This window comes from Maniola jurtina, chromosome 2, assembly GCF_905333055.1.
Source record: "Maniola jurtina chromosome 2, ilManJurt1.1, whole genome shotgun sequence".
NCBI lineage: Eukaryota > Metazoa > Arthropoda > Insecta > Lepidoptera > Nymphalidae > Maniola > Maniola jurtina.
The window spans coordinates 13,797,693-13,820,914 of NC_060030.1; the positions used below are offsets into that span (position 1 = coordinate 13,797,693).

A 23,222-nucleotide genomic window follows, 5' to 3' on the forward strand; every position below is an offset into this window, starting at 1 on the left:
CGCTCGCATTAGTGCAGGCTTGTGACCCATTGTGGTCCCATAGCTAATCAGCTTGACACCTCATTGCCGAACCTTAGCGTAACTCTACCTCATACCTCATTGGGACTAGTTAGGTATTAAGGTACTCATAAGTTGGTACCTGAATGGCTTTCCAATTGATTCTTCCTATTTCACGAGTGAAATTCTCTCTGTGAGCATTATTTGATGTGTTTCTCACTTGCCTTCAAATGACACACTCATAGGGGGTTTCTTGAGATAGTACATAAATAATGCATTCTTCTTTCTTCCGCATACGCCTCTGATTTTGACTATTTTAGGTTCACGGCTATTGTCAAATGTTAGTGATAAAAAACTGAGGCACGAGGAGTTTCAACTGTTGTAAAATTGTAAAAGTTTGTTTATTTGCGAGCCCCTCACGCAAAACCGATAAACCCGGTTGAGACTAATGAGACTTGAGAGCGTGATAAAAATCGTTGGATGAAAACTCAAAATTTAAGTGAGTGAAGTTGAGGGCAGAAACAAGTTTAATATGTACTTCCTTTCACTAAATTGCAATGAAATATCACTTGATTTAACGGTGATTGAAAATATCGTGAGAAAATCTGTGTACCTGAGAGTTTTCCATAGTGTTCTCAAAGATGTCGGAAGTCTGCCAATCCGCACTTGGCCAACGTGGCGGACTGTGATCTAAACCCTTCTCATTCTGAGAGGAGATCCGTACCCAGTAATGGGTGATCATGATGACATAATTTGCACTATCCAAAAGAATACTTTACTCCTGCCAATGTCAGCTATGATTCAGACCCATGTGTGAGCATCCCGTGGCACGCCACGCGTCGGCGGTGTTGACTGGACAGAGAGAGGCGGGCGGCGCGTGCGCAGCGGGCTGCCCGTAACACTTACGGGAGCAACGCTACGTGCGAATCGCGGGAGTGGCGGGAAGCGACCTTGGCGAGCGTGAATCACGGCGGCGAAAGTGGGAGAAATGTGCCACCGCGCCCCGCGCCCACCGCTCACTTTTACTTTCCAGCGTGGCGCAACCGACGGCGGCGCCGGCGCACGCCACTCGCCCGGCGCCCGCGGCCCGCAGCCGCCGTCGCGCCACTCCACGCGTCCTCCCGCGAACACCCGCGCCCCAAACCGTGACTGTGCCCGGATTACAGTGCTCAAGTGCCCCAGCCTGGATTCAGTTGAGTGTGCCGCGGTGAAAGTCGAAACCGGGTCGCCGATAAGCGTTGTGCAACACGCGCGGAACTCGCGCGCGGCCTCGCACTCTCCCGCAGGAAGCGTGTCGCAAGTGTGGAAGTGGCGCAAGCGCCGGGAAGCCGCCGCGCGCTCCAAGCGCACCGACACCCTGGAGTGCCCCGCAGAAGAACAACTCCCTCCCAACATCATCCCTTGGTAAGAATTTCTCATATGCAGCTTTCTCTTCATCCCCGACAGTATCTCTACCGTTCTACTACTTTTGATTCGAGAATTGTTAACTATGTGAATGGTTCGAAAGGTTGCCGATTAGTTTCGGATAAAAGCGAAGCCTCTCGTACGACATAATCTAAGCATTCGAGAATGTAGTGAAGGGGACACGAGAGTGGCACCGACACACTCGCAGCGCTACGATCGGCGTCACCGGCGACTGAACTTCGGCTCGGGTGTCGGAAACGCAACAAATAAAGAAGTGAAATATCCAAGGACAATACAACTTTCAAGTGATTTCGCGCGCGGCCGACAATAAAAACTTCGTAACGCGCCTTCGCAACCTCACGGTCTCACTTTCGACGTCTACGAGGCGCGCTCTGCGAGGCACTTTCGATAACGTTACAAAACCTCCCGCACGACGTTTTCACTTCAAATTCTCTCAAAATGATCGTTTGACACTTAATGAGCGAAAGCGCTTTATCTTTCTCATTTCTAATGTTGTTCCAACCTTAAACTATGTTGGACCGGTCTATGACAACTCATTACACTGTTCGCAACTTAGTAACGTACAGTTTACGTAGTAGGAAACCTTCTAATCGCCGTCAGCATAGTTGTACTGTCGTTGAGTTGGTACCATTACAAACAGCACGTTTCAAGCAACTGTCATCATTAAGTAGAACTGAAAGGAACGCGGCCCAAGGCCAGTTGGATAACGAATTTTCGTTTAATATTAATAAATGGCAGCCACGGTCGATCGTGACGGATCCGACGCTTGATGCGGATGCATAGGCTTTGGTTTGACTGCCTCGCTCAGAATCACTTTCACGCCGGCTGCAATTACATACGTAATTGAGATCGAAACTGGTCGGATAACTTTAAGAAACTTTGTAACTTCAGCGGTATAAAATTGTAGGTAAACTTATCAGTTTCAATACAGATGTTTTGATTGAATCTTTTCTCAAAAAAAATATATTGATACAGGTTAACTAGTGTGGAGACCACTCAAACAACTGTTCTAACCCTTTTTGAACATAAAGATTTTTTTATTTCAACTCTCTACCTATTACGGTTCCTAAGAAACAGCCCGCTGACAGACTGACAAACAGAAAGACGGACGGACAGCGGAGGCCTAGTAATATGGTGCCGTTGACGCCCTTCGGGTACAGCACCTTAAAAAAAATATTATTAAATATTGAAACCTGTGCACCTTGATATTATCATGAACCAAAAATGTAATAAAATTACGCAACCGACATACCGAACTTTCGTTTTCACTGATGAATATTTGTGGGCGTAGGTTTAAACAGCCGAGATTAAGATTTGAGATAAAGATTATGAATCGCCAGTGACAAAAGTTTACAATGAATATGCTAACAATTTTTTACTTTCACCCAGAGGAGTAGCGAGGGGAACGTTAACATTGTACGCAACAGAATCTTACGGATGACTACGTTTTGATTACAAAAGGTTTAACGCTGGTTTACTGTTTAATACTATAGCTTATGCCTGTAATAATGGTCTACTATCCAACTAAATAAACGACACGCTTATGTGACAGTAAAATATCTTAAAATAGGCTATAAAATTGCTTGTAGCTGTAAATATTGCTGACAACTGCAGCCTAAAATCATTTGACACTTTGTGAATATAAACTATAAACTGGTTATTTTACATCCGGTATACTGCTAAACCAGATAAAGCGGCTTAGGTAGAGTACAACATTAGGCGTGCCCCATACGCATACCCCGCCCGCCCTCCCACTATTACACGTGCAGTAAAATACAAGCAATATGCACAACCACACAACACCTCACATATTCTCCAAGACATAGTTTAAAACTTGTTATTTTCTAAAACAAACTTATGTGCGGCTGAAATTTTCATTTTCATCTGAAAAAAAATTACGAGTCAATAATTCAGTAAACTACCTTACACAGATTAGACATAAAACTAAGATATTGCGTTTATGAGGTAGATAGACTACATTATAAGAATGTCCAAAACCAATAAATGAAGGATAAGTCGTTTTATAAAAAATGCAATAAAATCTGAAATTGGATAGAAAATGAACGACATTTTTAATAATATATAAAACATAGTATTTGTATTGAGTAGTATAATTTTCATAATTTCTTGATCATTTATAATTTGATACAGGTAGTTTGAGGTACACTGTGAATAAAAAATAGATACCTACTCAATCATCATCATCAGCCTGTGGACGTCCACTGCTGGACATAGGCCTTCCCTTAAGAGTGCCACCACACCCAGTCCTCAGCATTCCTCATCCAGCCACTTCCCGCCAGCCGCTTTATATCATCGGTCCATCGTGCTGGAGGGCCTACCTACTCAATAACGGATATCAATTGCAAAATCAACAGAATATTCCGATGTAATAGGCAAACTCGTCGTGATTGCAGTCGTGACAAAACCACAATGATATGCAAAACGTCTGTAAAGAAAATCTGATCTCAAGTCGCTTTTAGTGATTCTGCTGAAAAGTAAGAAGCCGATGTATTTTGAGGTTATTGTGAGTATGAATAGACTGAAAAGTATATAAGAATCCGGCTTTATTCACGTCTTTAGTCGAAGTAAGCCCGACTAATTTCGAACCCATCCGGGGTCCTTTTAGGGTTCCCCTCAAAAGGAAAAACGGAACCCTTATAGGATCACTTTGTTGTCTGTCTGTCTGTCAAGAAACCTATAGGGTACTTCCCGTTGACCTAGAATCACGAAATTTGGCAGATAGGTAGGTCTTATGGCACAAGTACAGGAATAAATCTGAAAACCATGAATTTGTGGTTACATCATTAAAAAAAAATTAAAATATGTTTCAATTTTCAAAGTAAGATAACTATACCAAGTGGGGTATCATATGAAAGGGCTTTACCTGTACATTCCAAAACAGATTTTTATTTATTTTTATGTATAATTATGATTTATTGTGCAAAATGTTGGAACAAATACCCGAGTACGGAACCCTCAGGGCGCGAGTCTGACTCGCATTTGGCCGGTTTTTTTTGTACTAATATGTTTTGCTTTATGGGCTTGTGAATCATTTAGTTCCTTATACCTACTATGTAAATTATATGGAAATGACAGCTATAAAACATTATTTACCATAGTCACAAGTCCTTATATAGTATCTTAGAAATTATAAACAAGATATGTAATAACTCCACCTAATACAAAAATAATATAATCAAATGGTCAAAGTCTAACTTAGTCGTACTAATATGATTTCCTTTTCTGTATGAATATCAATATAATTTTCTTTTATTTTATTTACTGTGTAAAATGTGATTGTGACCTTTACAAAAAATTAGGTATGGTGAAATCATAAAATGAGTCATAATGGCTTTATACTCTGTAAATATTATGTACCATGTCTCTTCCTTTAAATAAATTTTCTTGGTATTTGTATCTGATTAAATTTTATATCTTATCATAGTATTTTTCATAGTTTTTAACAACATTTAATATACTATAACAGTAGGAATATTTACTTCTAGATTATTTATTATAAATAAGAATTTCTTGATGCGAATTGCAGCTTTTGATTATAACTTGATGGCCAGTGGCATATTTAGTTTTGCCCATAGCTTCGTAGAACATATTTTTCTTAAATGTAGCCTTTATGAACATTTAATTCATCCATGAGGACTTTCCGGGAAAAAGTAGCCTACAACCTTCTCTGGAATAAAAGCGCTCTGTACCAAACATATTATGATGCCCACAATTCATGTCTATGTTCTTTGCCGGGATATAAGCTGCCTATCTCTATAATATCTTTCGTCAAAATAGATGAAATGGATGGGCCTAGAAAAACTAGCAAACAGAGAGACACACTTTTGGATTTTAAGTATGCATATATTTATTTATTCAAACATTACCACTGATATTATTAGTCGCCGCGCGTGTTTCCATTCTATAGCCATTAAGTATTTATTACTTGCAATTATTTGAATAGTGGCTGAACAATCAACAGTTTCCTGCATAAAGAACTGTCTATTGGTGATAACTAATAGTGAGCTGTCATATTGCACGGATCCATTTATCAGACATTGGCTAGAGTGCTAGACCTTTCGTTTGTAGCATAACAATGGCCTATTCAGAGTTTGCAAAATAACTAGGCACCCAGAGTTCACAGTGAAATGTCGACAGTAACCTAATTTCGTATTGTGTACGTTTGACTTTATTCTAGGTATTATTTTGAATTGTTCTTACTTTAAACAAGGTTACTGTTTAGTATTTACAAATAAACTAACTGAAGCCAATTACTTCGTCTATGTAGATTTAAATCTTTATAAATCTGTATGAACTCTTTCATATTCCGGGATAAAAGTAGCCTATGTCATTCTCTGAAAATGAACTCACACTCATACAAAGAAGTAACACCTCTGTCGGGCTTGACAAAGAGTCAATAAAATTAATTGCTTCTCACAATACCTCAAAAACATGAATTTGACGAATTTGACCTGAAAAGTAAGACTTGTAAGCAATAATACTGCCATAAAGAAAACAATGGCGAACCCTCGAATACCAAACAAAAGAGTAGCAGAAGCCAAAAATGGTCAATGTGGGAGCCTCTCACTTGTTACAAAATAAAGTTTCAATAACAGTGAGTAAATTAAGCTTTAAAAATAAAAAGATAGCTAAGTGCGTGTAGACTGTTGGCCTTACAACATCTTCACTTGAATTTGGTCCCCTAGAATGTACCCCAGGCACATTTCAAGACAGGTTAACGAAATGTCACACTAATATTATTATAAAGGCGAAAGTTTGTGTGTATGTGTGTGTGTGTGTGTGTGTGTATGTTTGTTACTCCTTCACGCAAAAACTACTGGACGGATTGGGCTAAAATTTAGAATGGAGATAGATTATACCCTGGATTAACACATAGGCTACTTTTTATCCCGGAAAATCAGAGTTCCCACGGGATTTTAAAAAAACCTACATCCATGCGAACGAAGTCGCGGGCATCAGCTAGTATTCTATAAGTTTTAATAATAGTCAGTAGGTAATTGGGATCTTTAGTATGAAAATACGGTTTGAAATTAAAGGCCTTGATTGCGCTAATAGAAAGTTAGAAACTTAAATTTAATTATGCGATAGAATTAAGTATGATATTGATTTCAAGTTAATGCCTTAAACCGTTTCTGAGAAATAGGGCCTTGACACACGGATAGGAAAGTAGTCATAACAAAGGGTCTTTCCGAGATTTATTATTTTTACAAAAACAAACATACATTTTAAATATTACAATAATGACCATTCCGGTGTTTCAAAAACCTGGTTGGGTTAGATGAGGTACTGAACCCAAAAAACAAGATGCAATTAAGGCAATTCTCACAGATGTAGAGGTATTTATATAAGTTCGCGGTTCAGATGATATTTGCGAAGTTATCCAATCGCTGTTCTAGACAATGAGAATGTGGAAGGGAAAGTGAAATGCGTTACGTTATCAACGGAACGAGTTTGCGTCGTACAATTTATTATGACGTTATTAAATAACCGGTTGGGAGGCTTTTGATGTTCTATATATTTTAATTGCAACTTTAGGATATTTCACATTTTTTTTGACATTCTCAACCATTATTGGGTAACTTGTCCAGGTGTGTATTGTTATTGGTTTCTTTTTCAAGGACTTTCTTTACTGCGCCGCTTAGTTTTATAGTGTTGACTACCTTAGTGTTCCCTTTATTCAAATTATCGCAAACTGCTTTCGATTTTTTTTTGTTTTAAGTTGACGTCATGTTTTTAGTGAACAACACGACACTTTTGATTTTTAACCCCCGACCCAAAAAGAGGGGTGTTATAAGTTTGACGTGTGTATCTGTGTATCTGTGTATCTGTGTATCTGTGTATCTGTGTATCTGTGTATCTGTGTATCTGTGTATCTGTGTATCTGTCTGTGGCCTCGTAGCGCCTAAACGAATGGACCGATTTTAATTTAGTTTTTTTTGTTTGAAAGGTGGCTTGATCGAGAGTGTTCTTAGCTATAATCCAAAAAAATTGGTTCAGCCGTTTGGAAGTTATCAGCTCTTTTCTGGTTTTCTTATTACTTTTATCCCAGGACCACCAGAGGTTACGTATTTTCTGACACAGGAAATATGTACGATTGAGTAGTGTTAGTAAGTACTAAGAAAGCATGCCTAGCCTACATGCTAGCTTGCTTAGACGGCCAATTTTCAGGTATCTGATAATCAAGGTACATAAAACCATTACTTACCTCACGTAAATTCTCCAAACTGATTTTTACGTATATTTTAGGCAATATCCTTAAAAATATGTCGCCAATACTCCCAGACACTTCCCGCGTCGGCCGTTATGCTTTGCAGACGCTTTAAAGCTCCCAAAATAAGTAATTACTTAACTGCACGTAAATTCTGATGCTCCATTTTTATATATGTCCACCAGACAACTATTTTAAAACCTTTTACAAGAAGACAGACCGATCCAGAGGGCCAATCATCCCCTAAATTCAATTTTAATGCCTCTGTGGGTTTGAGCGCGAGGGCATCATTATCTTCGCGCATGAGACTGAGTAAGACATGTATTAGGATATATTGACTTCTCTTTCACTCTCTTATAGTTTACTTATGTCAATTAATTATTAATATTTAAAAAAAACAGCTAAAAATTAAAAAAATTGGAGAATTCACGTGAGGTAAGTAATGTTTTTATGTACCTTGATTACCTGATACCTGAAAATTGGCCGTCTAAGCAAGCTAGCAGGTCTGTAGGCATGCGTTCTTAGTACATACTAACACTACTCAATCGTCCACATTTCGTTCGTCAGAAAATACGTGACGGCTGGTGGCCCTGGGATCTTTCACTATTGTAACAGAGGTTCATAATATTATGTCAATTGGCAAATGTCAAGCTGTCAAGATGGACGTTGCTTAGATACATAATTATTTATTTGAAAATAATGTTTTGGAAAACTCCGATACTTTGGATCGTAGGCGCGGAGTTTCTAATTTATAAAATATTATAATCACAGTTAAACGAGAAAACATCAATTCAATTATATGTAATATCCAACAGTCAACCAAAGGCCACGAACAATCAACCCAAACCCAAACCATAGTCAAACTATTTTTAGGGTTCAGTAGGTATCTGTAGAAAAAAAAAGATGTAGCCTCGACTGTTTTAGTCGCGTAGGTGTGCATGGCACCATTAAATATCGTAGGAGGCGATGACTCTCCGCGCGGCTGAGGTTCCCGCATCGTAGTCGCTTTGTCACGCAGGTTTGAATGATGCATTAGGCGCACCTTGTTTATATTTTATCTGCTTGAACTCAGCTTATTTATTTTGACAAAATACGTTAAAAATTCATCATCATCAGGATCAACCCATCGCCGGCTCACTACTGAGCACAAGTCTCCTCTCAGAATGAGAAGCTACCACACTGGCCAAGCACGTATTGGCACACCTCACGCACCTTTGAGGGAGCATTATGGCCAACTCTTAAGCATGCAGGTTTCCTGACGATGTTTTCCTTCACCACTTCGTTGTCTGTCTGTGTGTCATCTTTCAAGAGAATCAAAACTTATAAATTGGGTACTTCCCGTTTACGTAGAATCATGAAAGGCAGGTAGCAATATCTTATAGGCCAAGCACTCTACTCCTGTGGCCCAAGTAAACAGAAAAATCTGACAACTGAATTGTCATTACATAAAAAAAAACTTGTACGGAACTCTTCATGTGTGAGGCAGACTCGCACTTGACCGGTTTTTGAAAGTTATGTCAAATAAAAATTTTACATGCAATAACAAAAAAAATGAAATACAAGCCACTTTATTCCTTATTTTATCGGGTGAAAGTCGATTTCAATTTAATCGTAGGTATATCTTGAAAAGCGAACTATTATACGACTACGTAAAATGTGTACATTTTTAAAGCAATGACATGTTAGAAAAAGATATTTCATTTTGGTCGTGTTAAACTATGTGAGTCATTCAGATAATTCTTGATTTAGTGATGTTCGGTCAAAAATATTTCATGGAACGTATAATTAACATAACATTGATGTTACTTTTGAAGAGATATTAGCTGCCTTATTGGATTTATATTATTATAGAAATTGGGTTTTAGAATGGCACAAATAAACGGTAATCTATACTAATAAATAAAATTGGAGTGTCTGTCTGTAATTTCGAAATAACTACCTCATATTAAGCTCATATGGTTATTTGAACGATACCAACACTGAATCACACGTTTTTAAAATTTTTGTCTGTCTGTCTGTCTGTTTGAAAAGGCTAATCTTTGGAACGGCTGAACCGATTTTGACGGGATTTTCACAGACAAGTAGAGGATTGACCAGGGTGTAACATAGGCTACTTTTTTAACCGACTTTCAAAAAGGGAGTTGTGTTTTTCTACCTATGTACTCCGAAATCTCCGAGATTTCTGAACCGATTTGCGTCATTTCTTTTTTAATCGATAGAGGAACTTTGCGACATTGTTACATAAAAAATTTGGAGTCCAACTCCTCAATCCTGATGCTGCAGGGGATCTGACCAATCCACGCGGGCGAAGCTGCGGGCATCAGTTAGTTTATGAATAAAAGTTTAAAAAGCGTGAAATAAAAATTAAATTAAAAATTTAAAAAACCCCCGACACATAAACCTCTAAAAAGTAAAAAAATAATAGGTAAGTATGTATGGGCCCTTTAAGAATAGTATAAATAGTAAAGTTTTTATCCAAGCGTTCGTTGCGTCGGGGGACCGCTAAAGTTAACAAAAACTATTCTTCCTACAACAGATGACTTTCATAGTTTATGATAGGTAGCGGTCCCCTGGCGCAACGAGCGCTTGGATAAAAACTTTACTATTTATACTATTCTTAAAGGGCCCATACATACTTACCTATTATTTTTTTACTTTTTAGAGGTTTATGTGTCGGGGGTTTTTTAAATTTTTAATTTAATTTTTATAGATTAAAACTTGAGGCTGGTGTTTGTAATTTGCAACCCGAATAAAACGTAGTATGTACTAACACAGAGAAAAATCATCGATCCAACGGTAATTGATTAATGTTTTCTGTAATTATTTGAAATTAAAATTTTATGTATTTCTAAATTTTTTGTGCTTTCGATGTTTAATTCAAGTAGAATTCTTTAATTTTGGTTAATAATGTACTCTAGTCTCTTAATAACTTAACCCAGTGAATTCAATAGTAGATTTAATAGATTACTGATCATGTTTCAAAAAATATACCTAACTATAAAAAATAAACAAATCCTAACATTAAAACTTAAACTCTTTACTCCGTTAAGTCTTGGATTACATTCAAACACCACTTTGTGTAATATCAAATCATTATTTTAATAAAGAATAAACCGAAAGCATGTCCAACGACCTACTTTACATAATTATCTCAAATTTCATTTACTTATTGTGCAATGCTCAGCGGCTGTGCTTGCTTGGAACGTGTCACAACGGTGGCATCATTATCAACTTTCATTGCTTTTATTGCTTCATGTCCAGTTTTTTTTTTGTACAATATTCGGTGTTTGCTCATCACCCTTGTTCCGTATTTGCTCATCACCCATATTCCGTATTTGTTCATCACCCATATTCCGCATATACTCATAACCCCTATTCCGTAGGTTTTTGCTCATCACCTATTTTACGTATTTGCTCATCACTCATAATCCGTATTTGCTCATCACTCATAATCCATATTTGCTCATCACGTCAGCCATATTCCGTATCTGCTCATCGCCTATATTCCGTACTAGTGTCCCGCCCACGGGTTTCCACGAGTAGCTTATTACAATTTTCGTAGGGATCTCAATTCATTTTGAAAATAAAATAATAATATGGCCTATGTCACTCAAACATATTGTACGTAGCTTTCTACAGGTGAAAAAATTTTCAAAATCGGTTCAGTAGTTCCAGAGATTACTTCCTGCAAACAAACTTACAAACTTTATCTCTTTATAATATTAGTATAGATTTACTCATCACCCATAATCCGTGTTTGCTCATCACCCATATTCACGTGGTGGTAATGATAGCCTTTATCATTAATCCGATTGACATCTACCTATACTAGAGATTCTTTATTCAATTTTCTAGGTCAAAGGATTTAAGATTAGGTGTTAACTGTTAATGGTAAGTTCGGACTTTTCTTTTTATATGTATTGGTCTATCGTTAGACATTACGAAGTTGAATTGTTTTTCGTTCATCCCTCATCATATTGGTTCTGGTAAAAAGATTCTTCTAAGATCAGGATTGAACGGTAAGGGATTTAGGGCAAAATGATTTACGTTAGTGGGAGAAAGATTTAGGTCAAAGTGAGTCAGACTGTACTAGGTTAATGTGCTCTGGTTTACTGCGCAGGATGCTTTGGCTAATTAGCTAAAGTTTGAATGATATCCCAAACGTTACGCTATTGGTCTAGTCATCGTATGTTAAAGCAATATCTGTTTCACTCATTAACTCTTTCAACTGATCCAATGTTTGTTTTTCAACTTGCCATGTTGACTCATTTCTCATGGTGAAGTCTTATATCATCAATTCTGTAGGTACGTCAATCAGAGCCAGCTTTGTGTTTACATTGGTGTAAAACAAAATATTGTTAGCTATTGTAAATTACTGTGTATCCGGACATGACTTTGACCTTAATTTATACGCATCGATTTCTGTAGCATAAGATAACATCTTAATTCTTAAAAACTGCCTCGGCCTAATGATTGAAATCTTTATTTGTTTTTTTAAGAGTTACCCAATTTATTTTGTTATGCTGCGGCGTAGTTCGAGCGCTATCTAAATAGGTAGTAGTCTCCTATGGCTGTAATCAGAATAAATACATTCATACGAGTAATACCGCTCAAGAACATTACGAGTCGCGAGTTGCGACGGAGAACGGAAATATTTTAGTTCTTTCAATTTACTGCGTCACGATTGTCTCTGCAATTGGATGCACTTCATGCAGTTTTAAAATAAACCATAGAATGGAATCATCGTTTAATCAGTTGGAGCTAGCAAGTAGGTAACCGCGGCGTAGGCGACGGCGGTACACATTGCAACGTGCCGATTCGAACCCAAGGTCTTTCCTGAAGAGAACGGAGTTTCCTGCGACCGCCTATCTCCGCACACACCGACACTCACACGCACACGCGCCCACGTGTCGCTATTCTTTGTGCTCATTCTTTCCTAGCTACCGTTGTGAACCCATCTTCTTTTTGTGCCGTCCGCTGGCGTTTGAAGTCGGAGGCTCCGAGCGTTTGGTTATATAGGCGTCGGCGATGCGCGCGGCGCGCAGTTACAGCACTGTGTCACTGGAGTCCGCGCGAGAGGTGGCCTGCAAGGACTGTAGTCTGTACCGCGCCGCCAACCTTTTTTTCTGTGCGTGCGATGTTTTCACTTTCGTCATTTTGACCGGGCCAGTTGGAATTGACGTCGCTCGCGCACGGACGTGCCTAGGACCGGACGTTGTGATTATCCTGTGATCGCTGGTGCTTCGGATTGTTTTTGTTTGTAAATAATTTTGTGAGAGAAATGGCTGTGATGCAGTGCTAATATGTTCGATAGTAACATCCTTTTGAATTTCTACAATGAGATTGCGAATAGAAGTGCACTACAGTTGGCAAGGTGAGGTACTGTTTGTTTACTTTTAATTCGTGTTGCGTTCGCTTGTAACGTGTGAATTGGCCGGGATGAGTGAGTCTGGCTCAACCTTGGCTCTAATGAACGCTCCGCTCCTCATCCGCCACTCGCCTTCGCCTCTGAGCCTCGCACGGAGAGGTTAATAGGTTCACATTAGATGGTGGTTTGCGAAATCGCCTGAGCCCCGCGCCGCGCCGCGCGCGCTCTATGGAGTGCGCCCGCGACTTTTCCACGCTCAGTTTCGCGCGCATTTCATGCGCAAAATAGTAACTTTTCAATTTCCTAATTTGGGTATTCCTTCATTTTGAAAAGCGATATCTTTAATTTATTAAAATTACTTATTTAGTAAGTAGGATGATTAAAGGATTCATAATATAACCCTATAAGCTAAAGAAACTAAAGTATTTAATATTTATTATTCTCGCAGAATATATTATTTTGATACCTATTATGATATTATTAATTTAGCATGATGTAAACATTGTTTCTTTTAAACGTAATGACTTAATGAGTCATTAAAAATAAATGATTTGAGTAAAACATAATAAAATAAGGCCATCAATTTTATCAATCTTAACGCGTTTGAATATAATTTAAATATATTGCATTTTTACGTAAAAATACATTTTAGGTATTGTATTATTGTACATACATAATAACTATGTATAATGCATAGTTTAAACAACAATAATACAGATTTATGATATTTCATAAACCTAGGTAAATAGGTAAATCTATACTAAACAAGGTTTTTGTAACGCAACATTACCTTACTAGATAACTTTCTTCAATTATTGTAACCTAGGTTACCTTCAGAAAGACCTACCCACTTACAAAGAATTTCTTTTTACGTTCTTCACATTATTATCTTTTATCAAACATGTAAGTTGCTACTACAGTGTTACCTTGAGGGCCTTATTTAATCTCGAGATACCTACCTAATAACTAATTATGGATTTATATATTTTGAAACCAATTACAATATGATCGCTTGATTTCGTAGATAAAATTGCTGCAACAATTTACCTATTGATAATTATTTATTATTGCCTAATGTAGGTCGGGGTAATTAGATAATTCGAAAATAAAAGTAATCGATGCTGTAGCCTATCTTGGATAACGACTTAATATTTAGCTGCCTAGGTACATGAGAAGAAAGATTATTATTATCTTCTCAGTATGGTATAGGTACGTTTCTTTAATTATTTAGGTATAAAGAACTAGGTAATGCCCGCGATCCTCATCCACGTAGAATAACTCGTACTTAAGTTTTTTTTAAATCCCATCATCAAGAACGGATGGGCCGTGTAGAGCAGACAGGCAGTTTAACAGACACACTTTCGTATTTATTATTTTAGTATGGATAGTGGATATATTTAGATATGCCAATAAATAATATTACTTGAATACGTCTTGTTTCACGCATATTTTCGAGTAGGTAGGTACATACTTTGCTTTATGCTTATTTTCTAAAAGGATTTTAGTGTTATGGACTTATACCTACTTAATCCTTTAGAAATACACATTCTTGTTCAACCCACGATCTCGCAATTTCAAATCAATTATTATCATCCCACTAAAGTTAAGAGGGTTGACTTGAATCTGGTCTAAAGGGTAAGCGTCCTTATTACTATCAAAGTATAATAAACCCTTGGCATATAATTTAAAAATGTAATATAGTTCGTACTCGGCATCACATGTCACGAAACAAACTATACCGGGTTCGATTTATTAAAAAAACAATTTATCGAGGTGCGTATGCGCATCTTTCTATCGAACCGAACAGTTTAAACGTTTGGCGACGTCATAACTATATGTGAACTGTGTCAACGCTGTGTTGGCACAGTTGTTAAAAGTTTAAGGGCAACCTAAATTGATGGCCCAATGTCGTTTTATCATCATCGACTTGCCACTGAATAGGTACCTACTGCATGACGTATAATGAAAACTATTTTGTTTTTGAACAACACAGGGACATACGTACTAAGAACTTTATATTTTTTTATTATATCTTCTCTCATTTAGTAACAGATCTCAGCCTTAATCCATTAAAAGTTTAGCAAGTTGAAATTAATATTTTTCCAATCGCCGCGCCGCGCTGGTAACAGTCTTCTTTTTTAATACATATATTTTTTTACAATCTATTGTTTAACACAATTTTTATAATCGAGAGAGATTTTTATAAACGAAAGTGTGTTTGTTTGTTGGTATGTCCGTCATTTACGCCGCAACGGAGCATTGCAACGGATCGACGTGATTTTCGGCATGGGTATTGTTAAAGACCTAGAGAGTGGCCTCTACCTTTTATCCCGGAAAATCAAAGAGTTCCCACGGGATTTTCAAAAACGTACGCCACACGGATGAATTCGTATCAGCTAGTAATGTATAATGCTCAGGAAATAATGACATTACTATTAAGTAGGTACCATGCTGAACAAGGGAAATGTAACAAAAGCGTTTAGTAGCTATCACATCGACTGTATCAATGTACATACATACATGTAAACATAACGCCGTCCTTCAATAAGCACGTGCAGAAGCAAAAAATACCATACTCAGACGTACCATGTACTCGTACATTATGAATAGGGTGCCACGTGATCATAAACTACAGGCAACCATAGTTTTGTTATATTATAGACAACCGAAGACATTATATCTTCTTACTTTTTATGCTAATTTATGTATTCTGCAATGATATTATAAAACTCCAGATATTGCCCATCACATAGGTTTGTATTTTAAAGTAAGACTTAGTACGCTTGTGTTTGCGACATATTATAAGTGAAGTGGCACAGTCTACAGAGATATTGGAATGGAGTTTCCGCATCCGCATGCATTTAAGTTTCTTAAAGATCCCGTCGGAATTCCTCAAAATCCTTTGTTTATGGAACCTAGAAAGAACCGGCAGGACTTCGTCTGTGTTGGTGTTTGCTGACGCGCTTGCGGTGCCTTTTTGGAGTGCTTTTTTTTTTGTTAAAAGTGGCCGGAAAAGTCGGAAATATGGATTGGTTTTTTGTAGAAATTCTCATAGAAAATCTCATTTTCTTTATTATTTTGTAAATTGCATCCGTGCCAAGACGGGGCTGCTCATTATACCTATAGTTATTTTAAACAAGTCGTAACTCGTAATTAAATAAATTAAAAACACGATTGTCTTGCCAAAAAATGACCTAAGAAGTAAAATTTTTCACATTATTTTGAAAATGGCGCTTTACAGAAATTCACATACAACACATACACACTGAAAACATTATACTTTTTTTAGGAAGTCGTGTAAATTAGTCAGATCACTAAACTAATGACAGTAAATCAGACCGGTGGTTTTAACAATATTCCTATACCTACCTAATTTTTGGGCTTGTGGCCTTCTGTGGGACAATCCGTGTGGTTGGAGTCAAATGTTACTTATAAAAAAAATGAGGATATAATTAATGAGTAACTATAAAATTACATGTAATATGAAATCGGAATAACTAGATTGTCAGAAGAAATGTTTTCTTTGGGTGACTAATAAAAAAAGATATGGGTAGTAGGTATGAGTCAATAATAATCTTATTACATGCAATCTAACAATACAGCGTGTCATGCATGCTAAACAACCTGGGAAATTGCGAAAAATATTTTCTTCACTTTTCTTGTCTCTTGTGCAATTACCTGTTTAAATAAACAGTGTTTTATATGTACACTAGAGGATGCCCGCGACTTCGTCCGCGTGGATTTAGGTTTTTAAAAATCTCGTGGGAACTGTTTGATTTTCTGGGATAAAAAGTTACCTATGTTAATTACAGGGACGCAATCTACCTCGGTACCAAATTTCATACAAATCGGTTAAACGGATGGATCTTTAGGAATCCCGTGGGAACTCTTTGATTTTCCGGGATAAAAAGTAGCCTATGTCCATCCCCAGGATATAAGCTAACTCTGTACTAAATTTCATCAGAATCGGTTAAACTGTTGGGCCGTGAAAAGGTAGCAGACAGACAGACAGACACACTTTCGCATTTATAATATTATGTACATATTATGTACATTATTTTAAAATAATACTTTAGACTACGAAAAATCTTATGATAAATAAATAAATAAACTAAATCTGCTACAATAATCACAAGAATAGAGTTGTTTCCTAAGTTAATAAATATGGTAATCTATTGTGACCTTTTTTAACGTATGCATTCGATCATAATTAATTTATCTGTGCGAGCGTTCGAAATTTGAAACTCAAGTGTTAATCGAACTAACCTTGATTTTTAGTGTTTCGTAACAAATATTTTACATCGATTAAATGTTTTAGATGTTAATCGTTTATTTTTCTCCACTTATTAAAAAAAAGTAATAACAAATAACCTTCAAGCTATATTTTGATTTATTGCGTTATTAAGATAAGCTATTTATATGTTCGTATTTTTAATAAAATATCATAAATATATAATAACAATTTTAGATTTTATCAGTTTTTATGAACCAAAATGTCTATCCGTCAGGAAACTCAGTATCAACTGTAAAATTGTGAAATCCGGCGTGAACTTTTACACATATTAGTCATATTATTTAGAGGTCAATTTTCAGAATTGTATTATGCCTTAATTATTTACTTGCTCGACAGCAAAAAAAAAAGAAAAAAAAATATTAAAACAAGAAACAAAAGATTCAATATTAAGTGTATTTTAGGAAATAAACTTTTGAAACATTTTCTAGTGGACCGAAGAAATAGCTTAACTAATTTTTTTTTTAAACAACCTCTTCAGAAATGTCTCCTAGGTAGGTATATCGTAGAAAAAGCTGTACTTACGTGATATATGTACATACTTAATGCAATAATCTGCATAAAATCGGTCCTTTATCGATATCTTTCGGATCTTTATCTAACAGACACACTGATTTTGACTAATTTGATTGATTTCGGAAGATGTTAACAGACAAATGAACAAACAAACAACCTCGGTCTCCATTTCGACAGTAGGTTTATGCATCACTGAATCAACGAATCGAAACTGATCTATCAACGATCTGTCTGAGGAAAATAATCGAGTAGGTACCTACTTCGGTCACACAGCCAGGAAAGACGCGAGCAGCATAGAAAATATCGAAGGAAAGAGGCCACGCCACGCTCATAAATATGAGACGTTGGACGGATCAGGTGAAAGAACCACTTTTACTCCTAGTCTTACATCTATTGTGGTCTGAGCTTATCATAATGAAGAACATCGTAAAGATATATTATCAAAAAGGAGCCATGGTCCTCAATTTATGAGGAAGCCACGTGAAGAGGAGGAGTGTGTACCTATTAGAGAGTTATCTTAACTAAGTATACATAATATGCTTTCGAGTGACTGCAAGCACTCCAAACAATAAGTGATGATGCAGTATACAGTGGACCGCCCCTGCCTAGTGCTTTTGAAGGTTTCCTACCAACATTATAGCTGGCGGAGAAAACGGAATCCGGAAGGGCAACCCACATTTGAGTAAAGTATTTGTGGCACTAAAAATCAAAGTAGTGGTGAAACCTAAATGAGAAAGGACATAAAGCTAGTAGGTATAGGTAAGATAGGTATTGAATAATTTATTTTTCCAGACATTTGGTACACATTACATAGCAGCCAAGGTTGCACACATACAATACATAACGTAACACATACAAAAGTCAAGATCATATGTATTGTACCTACCAACTGTGAAGGTTATATTTTCTACTTGTTCAGCTGTTAAACTGCATAAAAATAAAAAAAACGATTGCATTATATTTTTCGTGCTGTAATTTGCTTAACGAATTTAAGTCGACACCTTAAGTCAAACAAGAATGGTAGACCATCATCTAATAATCACACTAATATTATAAAGGCGAAAATTTGTGTGTATGTGTGTGTGTATGTTTGTTACTTCTTCACGCAAAAACTACTGGACGGATTTGTCTGAAATTTGGAGTGGAGATAGATAATAACTTGGATTAGCACAAAGGCTACTTTTTATCCCGGAAAATCTAAAAGTTCTCACGGGATTTTGAAAAACCTAAATCCACGTGAACGAAGTCGCGGGCATTAGCTAGTACTAGATAAGTCGCGGACCTCATCTATTTGGTAAAAAGATTGCTTGTATAGGTAAATGTACGTATCTAAGCTATTTTAAACCCCGGAAAATCAAAATTCCTACAAGATTTCTAAAAAACCTGAATCCACACAGACCACAGACGCAGACGATGTTGCGGGCATCATCTAGCTATAAATCTACACTTCTACAAGATAATATAAAGAAGTAAAGTGTGTAAGTTTGTTTGTAAACGGTAATCTCTGAAACTACAGAACCGATTTTAAAAATTCTTTCACCAGTAAAAAGCTACATTGTTCCTGAGTAACTTAGGCTATTTTTATTTTCAAAAAATTAGGGTTCCCTACGAAAATTGTAATAAGCTACCCGTGAAAAGCTGGGCGGGTCTCTAGTTATAATATGAGACGCTAATGTATAAAGTCCGCGCGTTCGCCGTATCCACTAAAGCCCTAAAATCACATTATATTTTGTAGCGACGTATCTATTATAATTTTTCGTAGCAACTTATCTACACGTGGCAAAGTTCTAGTTATTGACTACTCTGTTTCCCTCATTACAAAAATAAGGGTTATGTTTGCACAAACATAATCTATGTGTGACGAACTATCGCAAACCGCAGTGCCTTTTAATTAGCTCACTATGATTGTACTACGTCATTTTCCTTCTATTGCTGTACGTCTATTGCCTTATAGCTTAGCTATTACCTAATAAGCGTTTGATTTTTAGGGTTCCGTAACCGAAGGATGCCAACTGGACCCTGTTACTAAGCCTCAGCCGTCCGTCCGTCTGTCTGTCAGCGGGCTCTATCTCGTGAACTGTACCTAATCGGTCGAATCTCGTTAACCGTAATAGGTAGAGAGTTGAAATTTTCACAGAAAATTATGCAGTTCTATTGCCGCTATAAAAACAAATAATAAAAATGCCAAAATGGCGGCTATTAAAATTTTAAAAAATTAAAAGTGTTATTTCTCATACGATGGTACGGAATTCTTCGTGTGTGAGTACGATTCGCACTTGACTGATTTTTAAAATACAACGTCTTGTGCGGATTGAGAGTTACCTACTCAGATCTTTTTCAGTACCTTTTTTAAATGGCCGCCAAATAGAACAGCTGTTCTAAGGCCACCATTTTTATCTCTATAGTAGTACTCCATAGTAGGTAGTTAAAGATAAGTGGCATAGATTTAGCTCTATCTTTTACTTGCCACACGATAAATGCTAAAACACTAAAAAATCCTTACGATTTTATTCAAACCTAACGCTATTTTTCGTGTCTAACTTCATTTGAATACTAAAGAAGTTAGAAGTTACCTTCCAAAACATAAATAGGTACGCGTACCTAATACCTATTCAATACTCGGCTAACCACTTTAGCTAACTCTGAGGAGAGTTCAGCAATATGCAACAGCATTCTTGACAAGTAGGCCACGACCACCCTCGCTTGGAGATTTACATGAAAATTATATTCACAAATTTACCTATTGTAAAATCACTCTCGAAGTAGGTTTACAGCGCCGAAACGCTCCTAAGATCTCAACAAGTGCCGAGTGTCGCAATCTTGCAAGTGTTCGCAGAACTATGAAATGTGTTGAATCTTGACAAGGTGTAGTGATGAGACACGTCGATAATAATTGATAGTCGAGTCGAATCAGTAAGGCCTCATTCATACATTAACGCGTACAACTTTAATACCCGCCAACGCCGGGTTTTAACTCAACGCTTTTATAACGCTCGTGTGAATTAGGGCTTATAGTTTTGTTAAATCTTATAATCATCATCATTATTTTAACATACGAAACCTAGGTACTTTTAGGTGAGCGCTACAACACCCGGTCCTCAGCCTTCCTCATCCAGCTACTTCCCGCCACCCTCTTTATATCGTCCGCTCCATCTTGCTTGCTTGCTTACGCTCCACACTTCACTTACGCCTACTTATTTTTATTAATCATACTATAAATATAATAATAATAATCATACTATTAATGCAATTGAATAATCTAATTTCAATTTAAGTAACACACAAAGAATATTTTGTTTGAAGTGACTAAAAAACTAAATAATAATAGATGCATTTTCATTTAACAGTTATCGCGAAAAATTCTCTAAAATATTTGCTTGCTATGCTCCAATTATATTTAGTAACCGAATATTTATACGAAATTTATAAATATACCTACTACTTAGGTATTTCGATATTATTTCATTGTAAACTTCGTTAAAAATTAAAATTAATAGAATAACAAAATTAAAGTATGTGGAATAATAACAAATTAACCATAAAAGTAGTAATAGGAAAACCACTGCGGTTAAATGTTATCCAGGAAACAACAATAATGGACTTTTCGATTATTAGTTTCAGTAAATTATATTTAAAGGGAAATAAACAAACTTTTACCTCCTTCATCTACGAGTATTAATAAATGCGCGTATGTTTAATTAATTATTGCTATAATTATATTTCTTGATTAACATTTTAATAACATTTTCCACTATACATCCTTAAGAACAGTCATGATATAAAAAACAATTATTAAAATACCAGAAAATTTTAAGTGCAAAATTTATAGAGATAATATAGAGGTGTCAAGACGGTTTAAACTCGTTAAAATAATATTATTTTATACATATATTTGTTATCATAAACTGTATTCTAAAAGTCATACTAATATACGTGTACTACGCCATTTTACGACCATATTAGTTGACAAGTAGAGCGAAATCGGCAGAAAGTTTCTTCACACTACGCCACAACGATAGCTAACATACGTATTTAAAAAAGCTGAAAACTAAAACCTACAAGAATATAAGCAAAGTAGTTCTACTATTATTATACTATTAATTCTAGTAGATACCTAATCACACATTAAAGACTTTATTGATCATGGCATGATTTACTAGGTTATGATAATGACACTTAGACAGCTGCAGCTGACATGATACAGACCTGCATCCATCTATCTTACATATGCATACGAGAGCTTCGGTCAAACGTGGTCAAACTAAAGCAAATCCCGCAAGCAATGCCGGAATGTAAATGTACGAGTATAATCAATTATACGATTATGTGCAATGCACACGAGTTGGTTGGTGCAATCGACGCGACACAGACGCAAGCAAACCGCTTCCCATATCCCGCGCGTTATTCAACATGGTTTGACCAGAGCCTTAACGTCCAGTTCCCACATTATCCTTAGATTTTATCCCATATTTTGTTTGCAGAGCATCTGCGCAGTCTGTGCTCGTAAGACTAGTATGTACTACACATGTTTGGGATGACCTTAAAACTTAAATGCTATGACCAAAAAATATTTCTCACAACATCCTATTACGTAATTGAGATATCGTAAACAATTAATTCACTAAAAGGTATTATAGAGACGTAGTTATTAATAACTACACTATAAGGCTTTTTTGATTTAATATTTAAATAACTAGTAAATATATATATAACAGAACAATGTAGGTAGGTAGAGTGGGTACTAGGTACCGTATATTTCTTCTCAGGCAAGGCATGAGAACGCGAATATTTCCTTCGTTTGTTCAAATAAAACTATATATTTTTTACCTCTTTAATATTTCCACACGGGATAATATAATTATATTTTGTTGTTTATCGCTATTGTGTACTTTGTAGTCAATTAAACTAAAGGTCGACAATAATTATTTGCTAACTGGACATCCCTAATTTGTAAAAAACATCATTTTTTATTATTCAAGGCAAATAACTTGAGAACGAAAAGATTAGACTCACATATCAATGATAATACTGAACTGTTGAACCATTAAAATTGGTCTACGAATTTCTTCACTGCGACATTGAATTAAAAAAATGTTATCGGACGACGTATCCGTCACTGGACGATTGTGAAACCATACGCCTAGCATGAAACATGTAGGTACATTTAAAATTATTTTTTATACAATCACACTATCACACTAATAATATTATAAAGGCGAAAGTTTGTATGTGTGTGTGTGTGTGTGTGTATATGTTTGTTACTCCTTCACGCAAAAACTACTGGACGGATTGGGCTGAAATTTAGAATGGAGATAGATTATACCCTGGATTGGCAAATAGGCTACTTTTTATCCCGGAAAATCAAAGAGTTCCCACGGGAATTTTAAAAAACCTAC

The 23,222-nt window shown here is 36.4% G+C and overlaps 1 protein-coding gene across 3 annotated transcripts in view; it reads left to right on the forward strand.

Annotated features, from left to right (window-relative positions):
* Positions 1-1,118: 1,118 nt before the first annotated feature.
* The window catches only part of LOC123874166 (transcription factor Ken), a 65,983-nt gene continuing 43,879 nt past the window's right edge, over positions 1,119-23,222 (forward strand). The window contains exon 1 of one of the 3 annotated variants that reach the window (XM_045919408.1): positions 1,119-1,401. Coding sequence is in view for 1 of the 3 variants with exons in the window: in XM_045919392.1 (XP_045775348.1) it covers positions 12,955-13,025 (71 nt within the window). In the remaining 2 variants the exon portion in view is untranslated. Of the gene's footprint in view, positions 1,402-11,346; positions 13,031-23,222 lie in introns of those variants that run through there. The other 2 variants (XM_045919399.1, XM_045919392.1) reach the window with 2 other exon arrangements.